The sequence below is a fragment of the Rutidosis leptorrhynchoides genome, chromosome 1 (genome assembly GCF_046630445.1).
Source record: "Rutidosis leptorrhynchoides isolate AG116_Rl617_1_P2 chromosome 1, CSIRO_AGI_Rlap_v1, whole genome shotgun sequence".
Classification (NCBI taxonomy): Eukaryota; Viridiplantae; Streptophyta; class Magnoliopsida; order Asterales; family Asteraceae; genus Rutidosis; species Rutidosis leptorrhynchoides.
This window is the reverse complement of record NC_092333.1, coordinates 170247145-170250229: the sequence shown is the minus strand read 5'-3', so window position 1 is coordinate 170250229 and position 3085 is coordinate 170247145. Positions and strand designations below refer to the sequence as shown.

Genomic DNA, 3085 nt, shown 5'->3' with positions numbered 1-3085 from the left:
CAAAGCAACAAAACTTTCCCTTAAAACAATGTATAGGTCAAACAGTCATACCAAAAACAAGTAACCTATATAATATAGTAGACCAAAAAATAGAATACTGAAAAGATAGCAAACAATTTCAAAACAAAATCTGTATCCAAGTAAAACATTAAAATCCCAAGACGATGATATTTGGCAATGTACTCTACGATCGGTTGCCGCCCTTTTTGCCCTTCTTGAAGTTTGGTTTTGAGTTAGGATGAGGGGTATCTACATGACCACCTTTCTTCCCATCTGCAATTAACAATAATTCAATCATATCAGCAACATTCAATTCATTCATTCATTTCATCAAACAAAAAAAAAAAAAAAAAAAAAAGTTTTACACCAGACCTGTTTTTTGTGGAGTATTGGATTTAGCATTTTGACTTTTAGGTTTCCCATTTTGTGGAGTGTTTGGTTTCCCTTTCTTAGCAGATACTTGTGTCTTGGCAGCAGCTTCAGCAGTTCTTTTCACAGGCAAAACCTGGAAACAAAAACACATTAAATCAAATAAAAGTCTTAATCAAATAAAATCAATTGTATCATAAAAGATTTAACACATACAAGTACAACTTATTGACTTATTTACTAAACAATGCAATTTAATATATTACCTTAACTTCTTCTTCTTCTTCAGAAGATTCAGATTCATCATCCTCAGAATCGTTCTCGTCAGAATCGTTCTCATCAGAATCAATGTCCTTATCCATTGCAGGGGCCATTGGCTTTCCATTAGGTGCACCTAAAGATACAATACAAAACAATGTCAAATTAGTACCCAAAACTAATAAAAACTCAGAATTTTGAACATAAATTAACCGAAAAATTAATAATATATTCACCATTAGCAGCAAAATTTATGGCTTCTTCCTCATCAGATAAATCTTCATCAGATGAATCTGAAACATCGCCAAAATTTAACCACCATTAGTATATGATAAGTAAACAAATCAACAACCCTTTCAACCTTAAAAGAAAATACTAATCAATATGAGACTTACCAATATTAGAAGAATCATCAGTGGAACAAAAACAAACAAAAGCATAAGTTAAGGGAACAACAAACAAGCACATAAACATTAGGTAAGAGCTAATAAACCATATATAAGATATAATTAAAACAATTAATAACAAAGGATATTCAACTGAATTATCAGCAATGTATCCACAAAAATAGACACTGCCTTCTTTCCATCCATGAGAAAGCTCCAAATCTTGCTCAAACACCAAATCAAACATAATTTGAGGTGCACGTTCAGACGATAGCATCCCAACAACAAAATTCTTATCACCAACGTTAACTTTCACAGGGATGTTTTCCACATTTTTCCCATTCTTTACCTCCCCAAGTGCAACCTTTATTAAAACAGAAAGTCAAACATATTTCCAGATGTACTTAAAGAGCAAAAAACATAAATAAACCTATAATATACATATACAAGGTTGAAAAAGCCGCGAGACGGGGTCGGTCATGACCTTAAAACGTCTCGATGGACATTGACTGACGTTGACTTTTATATATATATAGCCAAAAAACCATTGACTAGTTTGTACCTAGCATCCCGACGGACGTTGACTGACGTTGACTTTTATATATATAAAGCCAAAAAAACCAATGCTAGTTTGTACCTATAATCACTATTATCGTGAATACAATAAAAAAAGGTAGCACTAGACTATGTCAACTTTGATCGATTTGACCGATTTGAACCGAATTTTTGACTTTTGACTGGCGTTGACCCGACCTTTGCGCAATAGACTTTTGACCGTTGACCGACTTATACAAGGGGAGAGGGTTGAGACGGACTAGTCACCCAAACGCCGCAATGGGCGTCGCTAAACACTGTAGATATATTGCAATTCTTCCACATTTTAAGCACATAACAAATCTCACATCTAAATCTAACACGGTATTAATTAAATTTTGTAATTTGCAAACTTAATAAAAGTAAACACAACAGTTAGTTTCGTACCATAATAAGTTTAATGGAAGCAGCTTAATTAACAATTATAATTTATAATCACTGAAGTAAGGTTCAAAAATTTTGTGAAGTACTATTATAAATGCATTCATTTATAATTTAATTGGAAAAAAATAAACTTTTTAAAGATCCAAATAAATTTATATTCATATAAGAAGGACATATAGGGTGCGTTTGTTTACCTCTTAATGGAATGGTTCAGCACTGATTGCTGAACCATTCAGCAATCAGTGCGTTTGTTTATAACCTATGAATGACATATGGTGCTGAATGGTTTAGAATTAACCTCTGAACCATTCAGAGCAGAAACACTCTCTTAACCATTAAGAGCCTAAATTTTCTGTAATATTGTCCTGAAATCATATACTGATCACTTAACTAACAAGTATATTAAATTTTTATTAATGTAACACGTTAATAAGGTAGTTTTACTAAGTTTATATCGTTCATTCGAAATGATTATCAAACAGCTTATTTTCATTCAGAGCAAACTTTATTCAGAATCTCTGAACCGTTCAGATTCTGAACCATTCAGCACTAAATCATTCAGTTTTATCAAACGCACCCATAGTAAGGTTTATATTGTTGCCTACATATATTTTGATTTCAACATTAAATAATACTCAATATAAACTGTATTCTACTACTAACTAAAAATCATATGTTATTATATTTAGTTTAAATAAACTATAAATAGGTACAAATTGAAACAACGAATTAAAATTGAAATAACGAATTAAAATAAAAAATTAACAATACCTGAGAAATATGGAGGAGCTTGAAATCATCAACAGTGACCTTAAGGCTTTCATTAGCTTTAACCTCAACACCTAAATTCAAATTATATGATTAATAACAAAAAAATTGAAACAATAATAATGCGAAGTAATTGAAACTACTGGATTAAAGTAGTATCAAGAACAAGCAACGTATGATCGAATGAAGACAAATATTACCCCAAAATTCCATTGCTGCTTGATTAGATTGATAGAGAATGAAAATTTTTTGTTTGAACTGAAGAAATTAAAAGGCGGAATGTAAATTAACAGCTTTACAAGATGAATATATTGGTGAAGTTGCCG

General features: G+C 31.4%; 1 protein-coding gene across 1 annotated transcript; it reads right to left on the bottom strand.

Moving 5' to 3' along the window:
• LOC139866956 (histone deacetylase HDT1-like) lies at positions 1-3085 on the bottom strand. Its single transcript, XM_071855261.1, has 8 exons — positions 2960-3085; positions 2763-2833; positions 1163-1377; positions 1023-1042; positions 864-920; positions 636-763; positions 373-505; positions 1-273 (listed from the first exon to the last, which is right to left on the bottom strand). Exons 1-8 carry the CDS (start codon positions 2970-2972, stop codon positions 185-187), a joined length of 726 nt encoding a protein of 241 aa, XP_071711362.1. The 5' UTR covers positions 2973-3085; the 3' UTR covers positions 1-184.

Bases quoted from the DNA above. Each gene is read 5' to 3' on its own strand.
- LOC139866956 (XM_071855261.1), bottom strand. The intron at 1,378-2,762 runs GTATTGTTAATT...GTTTTAATAAAG, and splicing joins AGCTCCTCCATATTTCTCAG to GTTGCACTTGGGGAGGTAAA. The intron at 921-1,022 runs GTAAGTCTCATA...GCGATGTTTCAG, and splicing joins TGATGATTCTTCTAATATTG to ATTCATCTGATGAAGATTTA.